General features: G+C 43.8%; 1 protein-coding gene across 4 annotated transcripts in view; it reads left to right on the top strand.

The window, feature by feature from the left end:
• Positions 1-21,801, top strand: part of LOC105684680 (sarcoplasmic reticulum histidine-rich calcium-binding protein-like) — a 70,545-nt gene that overhangs the window by 21,928 nt on the left and 26,816 nt on the right. The window contains exons 2-3 of one of the 4 annotated variants that reach the window (XM_048649851.1): positions 10,338-10,655; positions 13,504-13,742. In XM_048649851.1, the coding sequence (XP_048505808.1) occupies positions 10,338-10,655; positions 13,504-13,742 (557 nt within the window). The remainder of the gene's footprint in view (positions 1-10,337; positions 10,656-13,503; positions 13,743-21,801) is intronic. The other 3 variants (XM_048649853.1, XM_048649852.1, XM_048649854.1) reach the window with 3 other exon arrangements.

Here is a 21,801-nt window from a genome sequence, read left to right as displayed (position 1 = left end):
TTCGAAACGTAATCACCCTGTTTCACTTTCTCAGCGAGTAGCGGAAAAAATCAATCGAGGGATGTTCGCTCAGGGGATGAAAACAACGCTCGGAGATATTTGCGTTAAAAATCTGCGATCGCATGCGGATTTTTTTTTTTTTTCTCTTCAATTTGTCTAATACAATACGTGCACCGCTCCAGCTTCCAGACGTGCGTTCGGCTATAATTTTGACAATCCGACGGATTACGTCACGTAGACGAAACGGGGCCTATTTCCATCGCTCGAATTCGGTCGTGTTTGTTTATTTCGAGATTCGAAAGACGGATCGCACAGCATCTTGACCGGATGGATTTTATCGTCGATGTCCTGGGGCGAAAGAACCGTTTAGTTATGTAGTCGTCGCGTGTCTGACGTTATCGCGCGTTAAGATATACATGTAATGAAGACGAGGTAAAAAGAAATCTGTATCATCCTGAAATCCAACCATCGACGCGAGTGTTTGGGTTTTTTTTTTTTTTTTTTTTGTATTTAGTGACGAACCGACGGACAACGAAATTCTGTCGATGCTATTTTCCTCATTCTCGAACGTCGTCGATTATGTGGCCGGGGGAAGAAAAAGAGCATCGAATAAAATATGCATGCAAATACAACTTCCTGAACTTCTCCCGCGATGTGCCGCCTCATAGCAGCTGGAACTTCAACACGAATGAATCCGCTATGGTGAAATCCGATCGACGCGATCGGCTTCCGCTTAGGACAGATATATACCGTATTTGCATTTAACATTTGCATTTCCATTCGCCTGTATAAGTATATGCGCATTGCAGACACTCAGTTTTACCGCGCTCGGTGATCAAGCTCCGCTATCGAAATGTCATCGAAGACCACGCGTCGCGTAATTTTTTTTACCGATAATTACCAACCACGGGGCTTGCGGGGTCAACCGGCTTGTCCAGAGAAACAAATGCACTGTAAAGAATCAAAGGAATAGAAAAATAAATAAAAAAAAAACGGAAGGAAAAGCTGCGGCTGACTTACTACTCCGAAGTGTTGAAGCTGTAGTAACGTTCGTCCATATCGTCGTAATACATCTGCGCTCTTAACTCAGCAATGTTCTGACAACTTCAGAACTGGTTCTCCAGTTTACGTTACCTATATACCCCTATACATATATACTCATACTGTACACGCTACTATTAAAAGTCGTAAAACTTGTAGAGCACCGTGCACTACTGCACCGTATAATAACTGCAGGTGTGAGTTTTAGGGCGTCTTTGACTCCTACTGCGGTAGGAGATAAGATTATAAAAGATTATGTATTTCTTTACATTTCTCCACTCCGTCCATGTGAAACGTGTGTGCAGAGAGAAAAAAAAAATTTCTTCAAACTTTGAGAGAATTAATCCGGATTCCTCGTCCAGAGGATATTTTGTCCGGAGGGTGTTTTCAGTCAAATATCCGTAATTCCAAAAATTTTCGGATTCCCATTCCCAATACATGGGGGATTCTTTGGATTCTTCGTATACATCGATTATCGCATAGCTGATTCATCTTCACTTTACAGAAGAGACTGAAATTCTTATCGGCCATTATACGAGCACGATTTGTTCGCGCGCGCTATTGCAGCCGAGGGAAAGTTTGACACTTATGTAGAAACACATATAATGTAAGTGCCAAGAAGAAATATGTACGACCATCTTGAAACTCGATGGGGTCTCCGAACGATATCGATACCCCGATTTACACGGTTACCGCAATTATGCAGCTGTCGCGTATTTCCGCGATTGTGAAACCGAGCGGTTTCGGTACGCGGACTGGATTGAAAAAAAAATTTTTTTTTCGTTTGTCTAAAACATTCCGATTGCAGAAGCCGCTGATCTGCTCGAGTCGAGAGAATACCGGGATTGACCTCGAGTCAAAAACTTGCATTTCATGGTAAAAGTTAGGTAGTCGATTTTTTGGTTTTTAATCACGCGAAATGGATTTGATACAAATCGACGATTTGGATCGTTTGTGGTTGACTCGGTTCGTTGTAGGTATTGGTTGCGTATGACGTATATCTGTAACCTATACACTAATTGGTTACACGACACGTGCCGACGACTTCTTAAGAACGCGTTTGGAATTAAGTGGTTTCCGTTATAAAGTTGCAAAGCGTGTATATTACAGAGGTACGTACAAGAGAAAAAAGGAGAGGAGCGAAGAGACCGGTATTTATTGCCTTCGGAGGCTCAATGGATCGACGGCTGTGGAGCCGATGAATGAAACGCCATATTTGGTATACCAATACCGATCCTTCCCTATCTATACGGTTTCAATGAAATAATCCAACGTACAGCCGATCCATTCACGACGCAGAGAAAGAACGGGGAAAAAAAAACTACGTGGCGTCAATTTTCACGTGCTATCCACCGTCTCTGCTTTCCAACCGATATATATATTTTTCCGATTACGTTACACGTGGAAAGAATCGTGAGGAGAATTTGAGTGGACGTTGCCAAAGAACATTTGTTATTCGAAAGACTTCGTGCATTCAACGTTCGTACCGCTAGAATTTCCGATTTCTTGGATATTTTTCATAATTTATCCATATAGCACCGATCTGGACTACCACACGACCGCTGCCCACGTCAATTTTGAAGACCCGTGTTTGAAAAGAAAAAAAGAAAAAAAATGAAGCACGGCTATACTTTCACACCTGATGACCCGGAGGGTCTCGTCCGCGGTTGGTTTATACACGTCAATTTTGAACTCGGGGCCCTTCGATTATGCAAACTTTTTCTTACGATTTACTTATTCCGGTATCGCGCGTTTGTTCGACGCGATGAAAGTTCTCGTCTTTACAATCACGACGTGGAAATCAGAGGAGACGCAACGTTCGAAATCGCGAAAGCGATGATATCTTTCGGAGGGATGCGATAATAAATTAAGCGCAACGAAAGTCTTGTGGGAATTTTCTACGTAGCAGCTACCGTAATAGCTGTTATGATAGGAAAAAAAAAGGCAAAGAAAAAATCGGGAAGAGATTTTATCGGGGCAGAACGATCGATCGATCGACGGATGGATCGACGGATGAAAATAATGAACGGAGTCCAGGTGCGCTTAGGTTTTAAAAATACTCCGCCATTAGCATCTGGTCACGATCCAACGTTGAGATAGACAATAAAAGTCACTCGCCCAGGGCTCTTTGGTATACAGCGGGTTGGATAACAGTCGGACAAAATCAACTTCAATGCAATCGTGAAATCTTGATAAAACCAATGGCAGCAAAGTTGGTAGCAGTTTGTCTTTATCCGATGGCTTCTGAATCGCGCGACAAGTTTCGTTGATCTTCGATTTCGATCTAAATCTCCTCGATACTTCCACCGTACGGAGCTGACATTTTTTTCAATCATGATCCGAGTCGTAACGGTTTTGCACGTTGCGCGGAAATCGTTCGATCGATTCAACCGACGAAAACGCAACTCGCGGGCCTCGCTGAAACGAAACACCTTCGTCATTTTTTTTTTCAATCAGCGAAGGTAAGATGGTAAAAATACAATTATGAGGTGGTACATGTATTATAATAATTCCGACAGCATCGGCGGGTGATGTCATGTTCTATTCACGGACCGTTGGAGCTGAGCTACGCCGGTGCAGCCAACGGGCAACTCTTGGAGTTGACACTCCTTAAAGAAAGTCCTAGGCCTAGTCTCGTGGTAAACAAACGGTTAGAAATTCATCGTCATTATAATAACAAACAAAACGAATCGTTCCGCGACTACGAATAGAAAATGGTTCCTAACACGCTTGTACACACTCACCGAATGGTGCATTTCGGTGAGGTGCGTTGCACCGGTAAATAATAATCCGAGCCGATCAACGGTGTCCGATTTCGATTACGTTCGTTCGATCGAAATCACCGGATATCGAGTCGAGTCTCCGGCGCTTCGTGTACCCGACTAATTAGCGGTGGAAGAATGGGAATCGGAATCAGAGAGAACGAGGTGCCAAGTGACGGATATTACTTCTCAACCGGTCACTAATAGCCACGGCGGAAGTGTCGAGAACTGGTTAGGCGATCGTAAAACGCGAACGCGTGTTTGTCTTCGGGTATTTAGAGAATAGGGAAATACGACGTACGGTGTACAAATTTCGTGGCATCTGTATCTCGGTGTCTGCGGGGGAAAGCTCTGCACAAGCCTCAATCGAAGGTCCGAATAAAATTAGGAGCCACCCCGCGTCTGGGTGTATTTTTACCACACTTAGGTGTAGGAATATAACGGCTCAAACGAACGGCCCGGTGTAATCGCACTGGCTAAGATCCAAAAGTACGTCCGTGAGATGAAAGAAATATTCAACCGAAATGGCGGCCGCACCGAGACTTACTTAGTCTGCAATAAACGCCGATCGTTGCTGGTGCAGCTGCTTTTACGCGTCCTTGATCGATTTCGAGTATCGTTTGAAGAAAAAAAAAACAAAAAAAAAAATTGGCGATTATCGTTAACGCGAATAAATGCTCGTACGCAAAACATCGAGGTATGCGTGTATACGCAAAGTTATCGGTGGGAAGGAATCCACTTGAAAGAAAGAAAGAAAGAGAAAATGGAATCAATTGAGATTCCGATACACGAACTCGGGGTATTTTTTTTCTATGCGGGTGGCCCACGCCCCCCCCCCCCACTTTTTTCTCGAAGAGAAGGAAAAAAGCATAATGTCCGAGTGACTAACGGTTACGGTTCGAGGCTACCGTATGTACGTAAGTTCGACGAGAGCCAACGGACTGCGTGCAGCCTGTCGTGATTCATTTCCCGCGAAGAACGAACGACGTCGACGCCCAGCTGCGGTCCCGTCCCTTTCGACGGGGAGCGTCGTTCGATTCTACGCGATCGTATAATGCGGCTTCAGAAAAAAACACCGTCCATCCAATTTACAAACCGCACACGAAATATTTCTGTATCACGATCGTCTTCCGGTCAGAGCTGTGGAAAATTTGTACCCGTCGAGCGGACGGAAGTTCATTTCGCGTGATTCACGAAGGCGTACCGCGCGCAAAGGGGGATGGAAAAAATGTCGCCTCGCCGCGACGAGGAGGACTTCGGTATTCCGAACCGCATTTCGGAAACTTCGCCGAGTACGACAATGGCGTGTCGCACATTATACAACGGCATGGCGCATGCAACGTCGTGTTTTTGAAACGAAGCCTGCGATTAACGTCCGCCGGGACGCGAGGAGGAGGAATAAAATTTATCTTCTCAGCGCACCGAGGCCGGAATAAAGTTGCCTCGGTGTTCATCGCGATGTTAAAAGGCTGCGAAATCAAAGCCGAGTAGTCGGGAGCGACATTTTATCGGTACGTACAACGGGTAGGTACGCAACGTTTGTGAAGAAGGGGGGAATCGCATGTGTGTCGTACCACCTGCGGCACACGCGTACAAAAAGTTGCTTTTCGTAAATTCGATCGTTCGGATAATCGGCGGCGAAAATTGTGCAATTACTTCGGGTGTTACTCGAGGTTTCGCCGGCGTTTTTTTCTCTTTGTCTTTTTTGTTTTGTTTTTTTATTTGAATTCGAATTTTTCGTTCGTTTCTTCTCGCGTCGGTGGTAGCAGTCGAATTCTTCTCCCATATAGAGACGCGGAGGAACTTACGGTGTAGCGCGGGGTATCGTACACACGTACGGTAATAATCGGCAGAAATGCGCCGGGCGTTTCGCAGCGGTAAGAAAAAAAAAAACCCGATAAACCCATTGGGAATAAAAGGTACGCGGAGACTCGTTGTACGTACAGCACCGCGATGTCTGGAAGTTCTCGACCGGTGCGAGACGCGGGCAGACAGCCTGGCAGCGCGCGGAAGTCGATTCTGAGAAATTAAAGTGCGTACGAAGTAGCGGTCGTCGCGTCTTGTGCACCGACGCGTACGACGCGTCCGACGATTGTCGTATGATCGATTCGGTATGTGTAGATATCGAGTCCTCGGACTACAGCCGCGAACTTACGGGGTATTGAAAATTAACCGACGTACCGTACCTTCGTCGTCGTCGTCGTCGTCGTCGTCGTCGTCTCGAGCGGACGTGGACGCGCCGCGCGATGCATACGACGCGATTCGACGCGAGGCTACGGCTACGCGTTCAGAAGACGATTTCAAAAAGGTTAGACGCGCTTTGAATGCCATTCCATTCCGTTTACTCGTAACTCGCTAATAATAGATTTTAAAAACTCATTTATCGAGGATACATTATGTACCCCACCGTAGTCGAGTACGAGTGTCTGATTATTTGTGGTGGGTATCGTCTTCCTTAGCCTCCGGTTCGGAAAAATTAAAAATAAAAAATCCCCCATTTATTTCGCTTCATATCTCACTCAACTCTCTATTTACCCGCGCGATATTTACCGTATTTTTCTTTTTTATTTTTTCTTTTTTCTTTTTCTTTTCGTTTTTTTTTTCAATTTCACGGTTAGTAGCTCTATAGTCTGTCCTCTCGTACCGCAGCTCTGTAAACTATTTTCACTAATGCGTTGTAGGTTAAATAAACAAAATGTTGCTTCTATTTGTGGATACGCGATGATATGGGTATGCCGCGTACGCGTGACGTTGTCTCGTTCCTTACAGTTGAAGACATTTTTCGGTACAGAAGCTGCGAAGATCGCTTCGATTTCTTGGAATTTTCATTTGTCTCGAGTGCAGCGGTGTAATCGAGTATTTTTATCCTCGATAATCCTCAAATGCTTTTCTGTACTGTTTCAAGTTGTACGGGATTAAAGGGATATCAACTGCCTGCACGGGATTTACTTTAATACGTTGAATATGTACGGGCGAAACTGGGTCTGATCTGCTCAGATCATTTTTTGGGTCGGGCAACCAGTGCGGCGGACAACCGAGTTGTAATAACGATGCAATGACGAGACCGAAACTGTAGAGAAAATAAAACGATAATGATCGCAACCGAAAATGCAGGCAATCCGCTAATTCCTACACAGCAGGTTGCGGTAAAATTTTTTTTTCAGTGGTTTTTTTTATTTTTTATACTTCTTCTTACTGACCGCCGCACAACGTCGCGAGATTAAAGGGCGGCGTCTGCAAAACGAACGTAGAATTTCGACCTCTAGTCGCTTAATTCGCATATTACGCTCCGCGTCTCGCAGTCGAAGAAACAATTTTGTAAAATAATCAATTCTGACGTTTTTTTTTTTTCTGGAAATAAAATCAATTAAAAATTATAGGCAGAGCACGACTGCAGCCTCTATACCTTCGCGCATACAAAAACCGAAGAAAAGAAAGAGCAGACGAGCGATGAAATTGTTTTTTTTTTCTCGATCTGCCAGTCCCTGTCTCTCGAGTTGTGCCACCTTCAGAAAAAAAAAAGAAACGATCCATGCAGATATAAATCCCGATGGCTCTCCGAGGACCGTAGGAATAATATGTATATTCGTAGGGATTCCCGGTAAGGCGGCTTCGTGGGTGGGTAAATTTAACGTGGTGAGGATCGTCGCTATCCTGGATCCGCCGTCATCGGCTCCGCCGAGTCAGACTTCGGGACAACTGCACAACGTCGAGGAACGTCTTTGCTAGATATATCGTAATATAAACTCACGCAGCCCCCTACCGGTTATAATCTGATCCCCGAAGAAAGGAAGGCATATTATAATATCAATTTAACGACCTTGTCCGCGATTAACTGTGAAAAAAAAAAACGAAGAAATTATCAATTATACATTATATTCCGTCCTAGACTTTCGAGAGAGTTGAACAGGATTTTATGCGCATGAAACTGCACCGCGATTTTTTGCTCGCGACGTGAAAATTCTGTTATCTACTTTCTGTCTCCTCTTCTTTTCGTAATCAGTGACACGTATAGCCCGATCTGAAATAATCCTTCCATCGAACGCGACGAATATTAAGTGAGCTTTCGGAGAATATTTTAATCACGATTCCGATAAATTCGTCACTCGGTTAATTTGACTTTTCTTCAATAAGGAGATGAAAAATTGAAGCCGACAGTTTGCCAGACGCATGTGCTGGGGAAAAACCGTACGTTGTACGAGATTTATCGGCGTGTCCGAAGCTGGTCGCGTGGTCGAGTTCGAGATTTACGGGAAGCCGATGTTAGTCTGACGCGTCTGTTCCTACGCCTCGGTGCCGCGCTGGCTGCCGCCGATGCGAGATCATCTGGGTGGTCCACCATTATTCCGCAACGGACTCGGAAGGTGGATCGCTTATTTTATTTAATAACGCATAGACTACCCCGAAAAGGTTGCCGATGCGCGAGCGGGGAGCCCAAGGCGGTACGAAATCGCCTTCGCGTCGCGGGGGAGAAAGTAGAGAACCCAAATTTTATTCTTTGAATTTTACTTTTTTTTTTTTTTTTTCAAATCCGTTATCGAGCTCGAATACTCCGTTGGAGCAATTTTGACGAGCGATAACCGTCGACCACGGTTCGAGTATCGTAAGATCAATTAGCAACGATCAACGTGAGCTATGGGGATTGGAAGCATCTCGTGCAGGTTTCCTTCTGATTGATGATGCGCGCTCCATAGTGCAGCTTCGGAGTCTCGCGACTCGTTTCGCTCTTCCTTTTTCTCTTCGTTAGGTATGCCGGATTGTTTCTATTAGCGGCATATCAAAGGCGCAGATGTCCGCTGGAGTGGGAGAAGGGAAGTGCCTCGACGCTCGTAGTAGCGCTAATAAAGATTGTTCGTTTTCCCTCTCCTTCTTATTTTCCTTTGGATTTTTATGCCCGGCGATTCGCGATTCGGCAAAACCACCCCCTCCAGAAAAGTTGAACTTTTGTCGACCGATCGATGTAAAAAATTGTCTGCAATGTCGTCATAGCGGCTCTCGTCCTCGCGCTACGACCCGCCTGTGCGATGTAGGCTTCGATAATTAGGATCCATTTTTGTCGGTGAATTAATTAAAGTTTAACACGGGATTAGATCCGCTGGCTAAATTTGGTCCGGGTTCTATCCCACGCGTTCTTATTACTACTAAACCGTATAACGTAACATCACCTCAGATATGACGTTGAACTTGAACAGGGACCTGATGGTTTAACGAAAGTGCGTCGCCTATCGTAGCATAATGAAGTTTTTTCGTGCTCTTCACTCATACCCTCGCAGCTTTTTGGTAAAAGGAAGTGCAGCGATAATTTTTAACAAAATTCAGAAAGTTTACAAAAATTAAAATCAACCGAACTTGCAGATCCAATTTCCAGCTCTTTCCCTTTATTGTGAGACGCAGTGTCCTTTCAGTTAATTAGATCATCGCGAGTACGTATGTATACGCGAAGATCCTCGCGTAAGACGGGAAGACTTTATCTGCGCTCGGACTATTTATACATTCGGTCGTAATCGATCTTCGGATCATCGTCCCGTGTAGTAAAGCTTCGTGATTTTTTTCTCTTTCTCTTTCTCTTCTGATTTATCAATCAAGTTGTCGAGTGTTACATACGTTTTGAATCCTTTTGACCCAACGAGAGTTTTTAGAAATAATTAGGTAATAAAGCAAGACCTGTTGATTCTCGGTACCCAAATTACCAATCAATGAAACATAAAGATCGGTAATCACCCGCGCGTCTGCATATTCTCCAACAAAAGACTTGGAGTGCCAAACAGATTAGGTATACCTTCTTTGTTGAAATATTGATGAGCTATGTAGCGGCGTTTAGTTTCTAAAATAAAAATTGAATTTTAAACTTTCGGGTTTGGTACGCATACGGATACGTATAGGAGCGTAGGTACGGTATATACTTACAACACGCAGCGTACAAAATCCACTTCGTAAATACCTCTACATGTAAAATAAGCGTATCCTAATCGTTGTTTGCGTAGCTTCCAATTTATTTAGACGAGCGTCTCGACAGCGAAGTTAAATAAGCTGATTAGTACGGATACCCCGTTGAATCGTTAATATACCTTATACCTAAGGGCATATCGTATAATAGCGATCGTCGTCGCGGTCGTCGTTCAGGAGGATACGCGATCGTTCGGCGTACGAAACGAACGCGGGAAGGTAATACGTGTACACGTATTCGTAAGCGTATACAATAATAAAATATACCTAGTCGCACGTACGTATACGAGATACATACACAAAGCTGAATGAAGCTCGCGATCCTTGTCTCTCCTTTTACCTCGGAAGCAACGGAGTCCGGGCGTATTATAACGTATACAATGCGTCCCAATTACCGCGCTTCACAACGTCCAATCTCAAAGTGATTAATCGTCCCCCGCGATACCTTCATTGTCGCGGAATTTTTCATTTATTCCTTTCTCTTGTTTTCGATTCTTCCCGCAATTTTTCATCACGTTTCGTTCACTATCTTCCGGCTCTTCGGTTATCATTTCGACGTCGGATAATATTCTCGTTCATTTTTTCATTCGCAGGACTACGCGGAGGAGGACGGCGTAGATGAAAATGAGAATGAGACTGAAAGAACGTCTTTGGTGACGACGACGACGACGACGATGACGACGACGACGACGACGCCAGCGCCGATCACGATTCGATCGCTCGATCACCGTCAATCCAGAGTAATGGACCCTAGAGCCGTTGGAAACGCTCCAAGAAACGTCCAATCCACTTCCACGGATTATCCACCGATGAGTGACTACAGTGTCCACAAGTGGATGACCTTGGGATCGAGAAAAGCTGTCAACGAACAACGGAGGAATCCGCAACAGCCGACACGAGACGACAGTGAGTAGAAAAAAAAACAAACAAAAAAAAAAACAAAACATTCAATCGTTGCGTAATTTATACCTATAAACGAAAAAGCTCGGGTTCACGTATGTAAATATTCTCGAACGTCTACGTAATTATACGATGCACGTAAGAAATAAGGGAGATAAATTATGTAGGTTACGAGCCGCAGCGTGCGCCTGTAGCTCCGCGGAATAAGTCAGTTGCAAAGAATTAAACAGCAGCAACGTTTACAGTGTCAAGTCAGATGGTGTGAAAGGTCACCGTCTTACAGTATATCCTTATTATTTCCTTTGCACGCTCACAATGTGCGGAAAGTATAAGGTTCGAGAGACAATCGTACGTAGCACAATGCAACAAAAGACTATGAAAAAAAATTGAACGAAAAAATAAATGAATGAATAAATAAAATTGCGTACAACGTAACGCGACTGCGTTACCTTACGTACGTACGTACATGTTATTACACGGTGTAACCCGGTGTAGTAAATGCGGTATTGTACCGTATATCTGCACAACACATGTTGTCAGCTTCGCGTATTTACTTGTAATAAATCGGTTGTAACTTATCTCTATGTATGTGACCCTCTTGGTACCTAGATTACGTCCGTTCATTCTTTTCTTTCTTTCTTTCTTTTTTTTGTTAATTTTTTTGGCGCAGCTGTTCACGACGCGCGATAACGTACGTACGAGAGCTTTTGAAGTACATTCGGCTGATTTCTTTTCGCTCGTTCAAAAGCTATAGTCCGATCGAGAGCAGAAAAAAAAACGATTCGAACGTCCGATTTTGGATCCCGTCGAAAAGTATAATGTGCATAAAACGTTATGTCCTGTACGCGGTTCCGCGGTCACGGTCGGAAGTTGAATGAGAAAAAAGAGAAAGACAAAAAAAGGTCGGAGGAGCGAAAGACAAAAAAGAAGGACCGACGACGGAGAGACGCTCGGACTCCGCATTGAGCGAGCTAACGCAGTCGCTGCATCGGGGCGAAACTATTTTCATCCTAATTCACCGGTCGTCCAACCTCGAGCGGATTGTGCAACGCGTTCGGACGACACCGACGTCGTATATTATCCACATCTGTACCGTGCAGTCATTGACAACGTAGCCGCAGTTTTACGTAATCGTTTCGTTTCATTATTTAACGGAATTTTATTATACTTTATGACTCGAGCTATCGAGTTATCGCCGTCCGCGACTATCGTTTACGGTCATTTTCGCCGTGGGGGTTCCGGCATACCGATCGCACGCGTATTATCATTCGTGAACGAACGGATCGACGTACTCCGTCCTCTTGAACTGAACCGATTTTTTTTGTCCGGAAATCGAATTTTTCGCCCGTCGAGATTCCCTCCGATTCATTCGCTCTATTCCTCCGATAGAAATTATTATTTCTTCCCCGCAACGAGACAGCGAGCCCATAAACTGCGCCAGTTTGTGTGAAATAGCGAGGATAATCCGAGATGCAAATACGCGCGTCCCGATATAAAGCATTCAAGTGGCGAGAATAAAGCAACGCCCACAAGATTTCCGTACGCTCTTCGAAGTCTGCATAGCTATCCGACACGCTATACGTCCCATCCACCTACCCGACTCGTACACCTATGCAGGGTTACGTATGAACCGCCGAAGACCACGAGGAAGAGAAGATTACACCTCGAGATTATCGTGGACAAAAAAAAAAAAACATTATTCCTCAAATATCCCGCAGACGTTTATCAACTTGCTGCATGCAGCGGTGCGGCGGTAACATCGGCAGCGGCGGTACCGCAGCGACGACGCGGCTTCCTCCGACTTTCTCGTGTTCGTTTCTTTTTACTCGACCCACGCTTTAATTATAACGTACGTCGATCGGTCGCCTCGGCGGCTCTCCCCCCCGCGTAAAAAGTGGAGAAAAAAATGAAGGGAGTAAAGAGATTTGGAGGAAGAAAAAAAAAATGATACAACAATTCCGGGACACGCGCGCCCCTCTTCCTTTGGAATCCCGCTACGAGTCTGATGCCTCTTGTGTTCGGGATTCCGTAGATTATATTACTCTTTTCTTCTTTATATACTTTTTCTCTCGTCTCCTCGTGCGGAGCGTATTTTATCGCGGCTTTACGATCTTCACGGACCCGCCCGAGTGTAGACAAACCGCGCAGCGAGCTTTAAATACTTACGCTTAATCCGTAGGGGTGTGTATGAATATATGCGTGTATACGTCTCCCGCCGTCGTTACGCAGCGCGCAAAAGTGAACGATTTTTAATAACGCGATTCATTTTCGAGATCGCGCTGAAAATCTACAGGTAGTTTGTGACATTGCGTTCGCTCGGTTGTTACGAGAATAAAAATAAAAAATTGAGTAATTCAACGTTCAGAGAAGAGGAAGGCGTGTGTTTCCAAGGCCAAACTGTCGTCGTCACGTGTCGCGGTGTAAATCCTACTCACGACCCTTTTACTTTTTTTTCTCAATTTTCTTTTTTATTTCACTCTTTCGGATAAACGACGTAACTTTCTACGCCGCGTTATTATAGCACAACTGCTATAGCTTCCGTCCTTCCGTCTTTGGAGAACGCGCTGACGTATTTGACACTTATATTTCAAACGAGGAACGCGCTTAGCGCAACTTCAAGGGAATTATCCCGTACTGACAGCCAAAAGATCGTCGAACGTTTGTCAAGAGTTCTTCTCAGCTCCGTTCGGCTTCCGCCGACATAATTACTCACGTTTATCGTGGACCCGGTTTTTTTTTTTCCAAAAATTTTTTTCCCCATTCCTTTTCCGTTGATCCTCCGTAACGCGATACAACGAAATTGTGGAATAAAGCGAAATAATTAATGTCGTTCTTTTTTTTTTTTTCTACCTGGGAGTTACAGAGAACGAGATCACGAAGGCGATTGACCACGTGCGAAGGATGCACCGAGAGGGGACGTGCAGGTGGCCGAGGCCGAGGGTTATTTCGGTAACGGACGTCCACCCGAATCCCACGAAAAATTACAACCCACATTGCACAATTCTTCACAGATGCGCCGATGACACGGGATGCTGCATCGCGCACAGGACATGCGTACCAAAAGAATGGCACACCGTCGAACTTTCGTTTTATGTGAGTTATCATCAACGCTCTTTCAATTCAAAAGATAATACGTTTCAGAGAATACCTTGGATTTTGGTAAGAGTGATACGAAAAAAATTTCTGCTTAATTAAGAAAGAATCGTACACGTAACATGAGGCAGGAGAGTCCTGATCACGGATGAGGAAGTGCTGCACCGCGATGACAAATAACGCGGAAAACTCGTTAGCGAGATATTGTATTCCACGTTAGCGATAATAGGTGAGCGCAGGAATCGAGTACGGATTGCGTACATGCGGGATTTTCGTACGAACGAGAGTCTCGAAGGCGAGGAGATTGGGAAATAATTCACACTTGCTGCTGCTGCTGCTGCAGGATATGCCTGCGAGAGAGATATGCATCTGTACAACGACCGAGCGCATTGTTATTTATCTGCACAGTTTATATTTATAGATGTATATTTTATCTTCGTATCGTTCCACCGATATCGTGTCGCCGTTCGATCGCGAATACCGCAGCTAATTAACTCGTGCTGGGCTAATCTATCGCGGTAAATTGAGTCCTTAAATTATAAATTTCATAGCGCCGGCGAACGGTGCACATTGTTGCGCCATGCAAACGTTCGTATCCTTGGATATTAGGTTTGCATGGTAAGAGACCCGGTGGAATGAATCGAGTTGCGTAACAAAAGGGCTGTTATACCGTTTTAGACTAGCTGTTCACACCGCGGATAATTAATTACTATACTTATGAAACTCCGATTAGTTTATTGAAACAAACTGTCCCCGGAAGCAGGTTCATTATTTTATTAGTCACATGCGTGGATGCAGTTAATTGACGTGAGTCCGACCCCAAAAAATTCAGCGATAGGTTAACGCAATTTCAGTTATACACGGTTATACCGAAGCACTCGACGCGCGCGTACAGTTTCACATTGCGGTTGTCAAAATACGTTTGGGAATATTTGCTCGAACGATTGGAAAAATGTTCAATTTGAATTGAATCGTTGTCGATTTTTGACCTCACCCTTTTCGTTAGAAAAGTGCCCATCAATCGATTTTTGAAATATTTCATTTTCCGCCCACAAATCGAGAAAATCCAAAGGGGTACCCCATGGAATTTTGTCAATTTTGGATCGAAAAAACGTATTTTTTTTTATATGCTATTCTTATGTATTTTGATCTCAGGAATCCGAATTCAGAAGTTAAATTCGTCTACCTATAAAATTGATCGAGTTATCGCCAATTTTTCGCTTTTTTTAGCATAAAAATGGAGATATCTCGAAGGGAAAAAATCGTAGCTCAATTTACTCAACGGAATCGTGTTCCTGGGGTCAAAATACATAAAAAAAAGTGCCATACGATCAATTTTAAAAAATAAAAAATTTTGACCAAAATTTGAGATTTTTCCAAGGGGTACCCCTTACGATTTTTTCAAATTTTGACCAAAAATTTTTATTTTTTAAAATTGATCGTATGGCACTTTTCTTATGTATTTTGACCTCAGGAACACGAATCCGTCGTCCAAATCGAGCTACGATTTTTTCCCTTCGAGATATCCTCAAATTTGTACCAAAAATTGCGAAAAAATGGGGATATCTCGATTATTTTTGAAGATAGATCAATTTTTCTTCCGGATTCGGATTCCTGAGCTCAAATTACATTAAGATAGAATAAAAAATCAATTTTTTATTTTTGACTCCAAAAAGCTGAAAATTGGCGATAACTCGGTTAATTTTATAGATAGATCAATTTTTCTTTCAGATTTGGATTCCTGAGGTCAAAATACGTCAGAAAAGTGCCATACGAACGATTTTCAAACTATTTAATTTTTGGCCCAAAAATCGAAATATTTAAAGGGAGTTGGAGTTTCTTCGATTTCGGGGTCGGGGATAAAAAAAAAAATTCGTGGATTTCGTATGCTATTCTTATGGAATTTGATCTCGGGAATCCGATTCTGGAAGTAAAAATGATTGATCTATAAAATTGATCGAGTTATCGCCAATTGTTCACTTTTCGGAGTAGAAAAATTAAGATATCTCGATGGGAAAAATTCGCTGCTTAATTGAATCAACGAATTTGTGCGTAAGAGGATAAAATTGAAAGATCTAACTATGTGTAGGTACACGCAGGTCAAACTGGCATCTGTTCAGATAGTTCAGAAAATTGGAAACAAATATGTGATTCATGATTCATCCGATCAGAACTGTATTGTACGAAGAAGAAACCGAAAAATGTTGAATTATCAGGTTTGAGAGCTAATTTCATGATTTGGCATGAAATGGCCAATATTCATCTCCTAATCACATGCATAGCATACACCGCATGCACCGCTTTTCTAAATGCACCGCTAGTCATTGCGGCGCCTTCGAAGTGGGCAGTGCGCACTCCTCGCCCTTCCCGATCAGATCGCGTAAGCTCTGGTCCGATGAGATCGGGGATCAAGATACCTCTTATTAAGGGTAATCTTTGCTAACCTGCAACTCGAATCCAGGAAGCTACTGGAGAAATTTGCACCTCTTTCGTAATCACTAATCGCACGCGATTCCATCTATATATACCTATATTTGTGGGATTCACTTTTGCATCTCAAAGTTACCTTCGACTTTAGCTCGCAAAAAAGTTGGCCATCAGCGTGAAAAAGTGAAAACACTCATGCTTCCGAAATGGCAACGAGCTGAATAAAAAAAAAAAAAAAAAACCAATAAAAAACCGAAGGGGGATGGATAAAAAATTTCGAAGCACTGCGCACCGTAGCTAATGGCAATTGTAACTGCAGCAAGAAAAAAAATTGATATTTTTAGGGCCAGCTGCGAGCGCAACTTATATCTATACGCGTTCGTACGGCACAAGTATAAAAATACGTATACTTATAATAATAATAAATTTGAAATGATCGATAAATCTCGCGGTAAAAAGTTCATCGCGATCGGTGCATTATACGCCGCATGTACGTACGTACGTACGTACACTGCAGACTCCGGCAACAGCCAGCTGTTGAAAGCGAGCTGTGGGCCTGCGGTACGGTACAGCAATCGTTAGAATTAATTCTGCAGCGTTACTCGTGTGCAATGTACTGTATATACCCGTGTGTATGTATAATGCATTCAATGAAATATCGACACCATTAATCTGCCCTTTGCCCGACGTACATACCCACATGCATACGACGCCGTCCGCTGCAGTATCCATGCAACAACTGTAATAAACCCGTGAAAGTTAGGTTGGGTTCATCACACCGTTTCGTTAGATTATTCGATCTAACAGCAGACGGCATTCGGAATGATGTCTTCATTTATTGCATTCTTCAATGCCAAACATAATGGAATTCCCATTGCACGAAGCGACGAACGAGCGTCGGTTGTGCCTCTCTCGATGCATGAATTTTCGCGACATGGCGCGCGGCTGTGATCCTTTCCGAATTTTTGGAGCGCACCCTTTCTTCGAATCCTTCGCTCCTCGAAGGATACACGCCGCATCTGCGGCGAACTAGGTGAGAAATTCGATCGATCTAAGAATTCGAAGTAATTTGACCAAGAATTTCCAGCATCTCAACCGTTGAGACTTATATAAATTGGGGATTATTCAATAGACGAGAAGAGACATCGGACCACCACGCCACCCCGAAGTAGCTGTATAAATATCTGTTTATTTACATTGCTCGTTTCCTCTCCTCCTTCTTTTTGCAACGAAAAATTCTTTGGGCTATCTTCAAGTAGGTATGCGCTAACTGGAATTCTAATGCACCTACAATATACAGATGTATTGTGTGTATATATAATTCCGAAATAAGATGCACGTATCAAGGGAACGTCTGCATTCCACGGACGAAAATAATTTTCGGAACAGTGCACAACCGTCTGGTGTTGTTCGGGGCTCCGTGAGTCATGTACCGAAGACGAGTAGTAGCTGCCGCTGCTGCTGCCGCCGCTGTTTGAGGGCCAACAAAATATTTTCGAGAAGAATCCAACGGACGCTGTATACACAATACGCGCGTATACGCACGCATGCAATACGCACGGCGTGCGCGGTGTCGGTCGGTCGCTTTTTAAAAAAAAAACTCACATGTGTTCCACGTGTCCACTTGATCGGCGGGCAAAAATATTTTATCACCGTGAAACGCGGCTATCCAACCGAATAGTTTCTGGCTGTTCGATAATCCTCGATCGATCTACATCTGGCCGCTGTTGCTGCCATCGAGATCATTCATTCAATCCGACGACGTTGGTGTTATTAATTATTGATTTATGCCGTTCGTTTGCGGGGTCAAATTAATCGATTGCACGATTCTCGCACTTTGCTGGAAGATCTCGTGGAAAATTATTGTCGCGATATCCACGCGTCGCTGTATTTCTTCGGCGTGACGGAAAAGTTTCTTTTACCCGTATACATGTGAGATAAAAACGATAATCAGGGATATTAATAAAAGTGAAATGGGGGGGGGGGCCCCCAGGGCTATCTGGGTCGAGGGAATTAAGACCGTAAAATTTTTATTTCGTACCACGAAATTTCACCTAATTTTCTCGTTAGCGCGGCACGATAATAAAACCGAGCTCTTAACGCGTACTTGTAATATCGTCGAAGAAAAAAAAGAATCCAACGATTTGACGCACATCGACGATTCGACCGGCCGAGCCCATCTCGCGACGTCACGACCAGTCGACGGTTACGAGCAGCGGGTAATTCGTAACAAATAATATAAATAACGCTCCTATCTTAAGCTCATTGAAAATATTATTGGGATCGAATATTAACAGCTGAATATAAAACAAACATTGTTCAACGCAGCGAACTCCGTGCGAGCAAATCAAATAAGCCCGAAATTTTGACAGCTGCGATCCGATCCCTCCGAAATAATGTCTCGACTACACGCACGGCAGCAAACATGCGGAAACACTCTGACGAGAGAAAGCCCAAAGAAAACATACATCCGACGTAGCTACGAAAAATTATGTCAAATAAAACAAAAAACGGGAAAATTTGTTCGTCGATCGACTCGATCAGCCCTCCTTTCATCTCGACGCGATAACGACAAAACCCAAAAAAAACCAAAAAAAAATGTTATCCAATGGCGAAACGTACGCGCGAAGCTTTCATATGATATGTTATGTGATACACAACGTTCGTTTTGAAAGCTTGACCGTTTGGGTACCGCGTGACCTTTGACCCTCGAGGCGATAAAATATCACGTCTCGTTTCGCACTCGAGGGGTTATAAAATATTATTTCCTGGTTTGCAAGCAATTCAAAACGTGCCCAACTCGTTATTTTTATCATTGTTATTATACGTGTTTATTAATAAAAAAAAAAAAAATGTATTTTTTTTTCCCCCCTGTTTTCGAACCCGGAGACCGAGTCGTGGCGGGCCTGCCTTAACTTTCCTTACGCATAGGTAGGAAATTGAGGTGGGTAGGGCCCGCGTTAGGGTCCGTTAAAGGTTGGATAAGGATCATTGACGCCAACTGCAATAAATGATCGACATAAGTATATAGGTATAAGCAATTAACACGCGACTACAGCGGCAGACATAATAATTTCATAATTGCAAACGCACGGCTATAATACGCAGCAGTTGACCACTCGACGAAGACTAATTGCTAATTGGAATGAAAATTATTACCGACCGCGACTCACTCCTATGTTCGAACGCTTATTAATTCGATGTGTTATAATTCTATCAATCGATGATTGTATCGAAATCATTATTGTTATCATTATCCTCGTGATTTCCATCGAATTTACATGAGCCTATATATTCGTTAATTTCTATCCAACGTCGGCTTGGTTATCCAATCGAGAAATTCAATGTTTCAGAAAAAATCGGACTTTCTTATTTACGACATCGGTGTAGCTGGACGTGCTCGCGTATACATATAATATAACAACTAGAAATCTGTTTCTCGCATTCGTTTCGGATTCGCCCGGTGATAAGTGTCCTTTTCAATATGCATCGCGTTCTAATTCACGATGCGGTTTGATCTTTTTGCTTTTTTTTTTTCCCGCTCTTCGTCGCGAAGAGATTCATTCTCGGCATCCACCGCACCCCACCGCTCTGAAAAAATGAAACACCCAGCGCCTGGTTACATTTTTGATTACCTGATAAATATTTATTAAATTTACTCGTCCAACTTGTCATTCCCTTGATCGTGATACGTGGCTGATCGGTCCCGTGACGACGACGCGCGTCACGCCGATGGAAAAAAAAAGATCTTAACCGTTGCGAGTGTGGCGAGGAAATGACACGATAATTTTTGCGTTTTTCCAGGCCTGCGTTTAACCCGGCAAAAAAAAAAGAAAAAAAAATATATATATGAGCGCCGTCACTTACGGACGTACGTTGTTTCCTTTGACGCGCGGAGGACGTCCCCTACTTGAAATTAAAGTACAATCATCGGCTAGCCCTTTATTTCGAATACCGAGAAGTGGCAGCGAAGAGCTTTCCATCTCTCGTTATACTCGCATGATTTTAGTAAGCCGTGGTATTATCGTAGACGTAGGTATAGCGCCGGTGTATAAAGCACACGCCCACGTAATCCTATCGGATGAGCAGGGAATAAGTGGCCCTATGCCCTAGGCTTCCTCCTACCTGAATTATACGCGTTATTCGAGTGATTTTCATGAAAAAAAACACCGTGCACGCGACGCACGCGTCGCGAGTTGACTTTTTTGTGAGAAAAATAATTCCTCGGATACGAATATTCTTTGTCCGACGAGACAAAGGTCAGAGGTGAAAAAAGGTGATGGGAGAAGCGATATCGGTCGAGAACTGGGAGTCGGCGGCGTCAGTTAACCCAGAATCGGAGTGTAATAATGTCCTCGTTAGGCGGGAGTTGCGGGACTCTCCTCTGTTGGGTCTCCGCGTAAATCACTAAAAACGTATTTCGGTATTACGGAAGTGTTCTGTATTTATATAAGCGGGTCGTTGCTGCCGCTGCATCGTCGCTATCGTCCGTTCTTTCAACTGTCTTCCCAAAGCTGGTGGCTGTCCCTTGATATTTCTGCGTGGCTGCTCCGGTCGTCGCTGCGGGGCAATAATTATAGTCTGAAACGCCGACTGCCTCGAGAAAATTCTCAAGGATGAAAAGTCGAAAGCCCGGAGGGGCCTCGCAATTTCCAGAAATAATTCCCTCGCGGAATTCGTCCTGATGAATGCAAAAATCCACCGGAAGAGACGGAGAGACTGGGAACATGGAAGGGGGGTGAGATTTAAAAGACAGATATTAAATGACGAAGAATTTCTTGACCCACAATCCGTCACCTCCGCGACGCAGACCGCGGGCAGGAAGCCAGAAGTTTTCGGATAAAGTCGATGAGTCAAGTATGTAAAATTAGAACTTGCATTTCTCGATCATCGCGTTTCGATCGCGATACGGTCCAGATCGAACGACTGACAACTGACAAGAGATGAGAGTCCGCCGAACTAGACGCTCGGTATCCGCAGCTATGCGTCAGGGTCGAAATAATCGCACTTTTGTACGCACGTTGCACGTTGTTCTTGCAACTCGATGATTCCACGAATCACTTCAGGACTCTAAGAAGGGAACGAGATGAGCTAATAGCCGCAACAGCCGCAGTTGCGAGGCTCGCAGCGGATCGCCATTAAAATCGCGTCGCGTTGCAGTTCTCGAAGGAAGAAAAAAAAAAAAAAGGGCGAAAAAATTTTCTCACCCTTGCTTACAATCGGACGCGTTGACGATATCACTTTGTATACTCTCTTATACTTTGGTATAAAATTTGAGAGAAAAAGTCCGCTGAGACGAGATAACGTACCTACATCGTAATCTTATTTCACACCTCACGTTATCTCACGTCCTTATGTTACGTCTGCATTCTTCTCGGTAGGTAGGTAGGTACGTACGTATATAACGAAGCGTAATTTGATATTCAACTCACAACGAGGACTGAGCGCATACTGCACCTTCCCGTATGATACTTAAAAATCAAGTCAGCTTCTTCCACGAAACCCAGCTGCATCCCCACGATTCGATACAAACCGAACAACGATATGGAGGACATTTTCTTTACCCGAATGACGGGATTTTTCATCGCGCATCTTCATTTTCAAAATAACGGTGAGAAGCTCATAGGATCGG

Source organism: Athalia rosae, chromosome 2 (genome assembly GCF_917208135.1).
Source record: "Athalia rosae chromosome 2, iyAthRosa1.1, whole genome shotgun sequence".
Lineage (NCBI taxonomy): Eukaryota > Metazoa > Arthropoda > Insecta > Hymenoptera > Athaliidae > Athalia > Athalia rosae.
The sequence above is the reverse complement of the archived record's forward strand: the minus strand, read 5'-3'. Positions and strand labels throughout refer to the sequence as shown.